The sequence below is a fragment of the Poecilia latipinna genome, unplaced genomic scaffold, assembly GCF_001443285.1.
Source record: "Poecilia latipinna isolate Pla-1442-1.1 unplaced genomic scaffold, P_latipinna-1.0 Scaffold331, whole genome shotgun sequence".
Classification (NCBI taxonomy): Eukaryota; Metazoa; Chordata; class Actinopteri; order Cyprinodontiformes; family Poeciliidae; genus Poecilia; species Poecilia latipinna.
This window is the reverse complement of record NW_015112947.1, coordinates 122,767-124,632: the sequence shown is the minus strand read 5'-3', so window position 1 is coordinate 124,632 and position 1,866 is coordinate 122,767. Positions and strand designations below refer to the sequence as shown.

Here is a 1,866-nt window from a genome sequence, read left to right as displayed (position 1 = left end):
GAGAGACTCATGGACAAACATCTCACTGATGGTCACTGAGGTGGATGTTCTACTGTCAGAACCAGAACCAACGACAAGGTCTGAATTCTTAAAATATTCATGTGAAATCACTCTGGATCCAAACACGGCTCACAGTTATCTGTTAATATCAGAGGGAGACAGAAAAGTGACAGTGATGGATGAACCTCAGTCTTATTCCAGTCATCCAGACAGATTCACTGATTACTGTCAGGTTCTGAGTAACGAGAGCCTGACTGGACGTTGTTACTGGGAGGTGGCGTGGCGAGGGAGTGAAATTTACGTAGCAGTCGCATACAACAATATCAAAGCAGGAAGTGGGAATGAACGTAAATTTGGAGGTAATGACAAATCCTGGGCTTTGGAGTGTTCCCAAAACAGTTTTAAATTTGGTCACAACAACATCTGGACCTCCATCTCAGGTCCAGTTTCCTCCAGAGTCGGAGTGTACCTGGATCATGAAGCAGGTACTCTGTTCTTCTACAGCGTCTCTGAATCCATGACTCTGATCCACAGAGTCCAGACCAGATTCACTCAGCCGCTTCATGCTGGGGTTTGGATTTGGAACATTGGAAACTCTGCAGAGTTCTGTAAACTCAAATAGATTTTTGTTCAGATTATTGACTGGGATTTAATGTTCTGATGTCTCTTTTTAGCTTTTATGTTATTTATTTTTCTTAGTCTAATTTAAAGATATTTATGTATTTTTTTAAAAATACATAAATATGTTGTGCCTACAACTGTGAGGAACTGTACTTCACACAGACAACTAGGCCAATGGAATAAAACTCTGAATCCCAGAATGCACCTCACCAACCCCTTTTCAGTTTCTAGGAGCAGCAAGAGGAGGAGTTGCACTGTAACATAACATCATGTTTTTACAGAAACCCTGTCCTGAAGGAAGTCGGTCTCTTTTGCACATGATTGCTGCATTGGAAGGACCATTTTCTTAGCTTGACAAAGTGAAGTAAAGCATCTTTGAAGAAACGTTAGATCCAATGTAAATATTCAGTAATCTGTGTCTGTATTCCAGTCAAGGAATAAGATTTGACCCTGAATTATTTGGAAGTGATTTTGGAAAATATGTTTGACAATACATACAATGAATTGGTTTACGTTGCCTACCTCAGGGATATCCTGATGTTAATTGGTCAAAACTGGACACAAAAAAGGCGTCTGGTCTTCTTTTTTTCCACAACAGTAGCCTCCTTTGTCTCTATGAAGGATGTAAAACTAAGTTTTATGGTCACTTGAAGAAAATAAGAAGTGAGGAGGAAGGGTTTGTTTTGTCACATACCTTGTTTTAACATTCACGTGTTGTTCCTTTTATCTCAGAAGTAAGTAATTGGAGCAGCTTTGACGCCACATCCAAAGTAGCAATGTTCCAGTTGCCATAGTCGAAGAAGTTGGGATTTCAAAATGGCAGCGTCCATGTGGAAAGTTCGCAGTACCTGTTTCAAACATCATGTTAATCTTTAGTTTCCACATGCAAACAGCACTTTCAATGAGTTCAGTTTACATTTGCAAGCATTACATGTAATGCTGATTTTAGATGCACTCTTACACACTCTTACATTTTCCACAACATCTTATTACTGCTGATGTGAGGAATGGCCATATTAAAACGTGAACTCGACTTTACAAATCGTAACTGGGGGTAGTCAGGAGTTTCTCTCTCTTCTCGAGTGAGACGTCTGACTTCAGGGGGCATTCCAGTAGATTTTTGTAACTGGGAAGTCAGAATTTCTGATTTCCGGCTACAAATGGATCAGCAGGAGGTGGAGGCCATCAATCACTCTGCTGATAAAACAGTGGAGGACAGTGAGAAGATCTTCACTGAGCTGATCC

The 1,866-nt window shown here is 40.4% G+C and overlaps 1 protein-coding gene across 1 annotated transcript in view; it reads left to right on the top strand.

Annotated features, from left to right (window-relative positions):
* Positions 1-1,866, top strand: part of LOC106949208 (tripartite motif-containing protein 16-like) — a 9,612-nt gene that overhangs the window by 2,955 nt on the left and 4,791 nt on the right. The window contains exon 2 of the mRNA XM_015035330.1: positions 41-485. Coding sequence (XP_014890816.1) covers positions 41-485 — 445 coding nt within the window. The remainder of the gene's footprint in view (positions 1-40; positions 486-1,866) is intronic.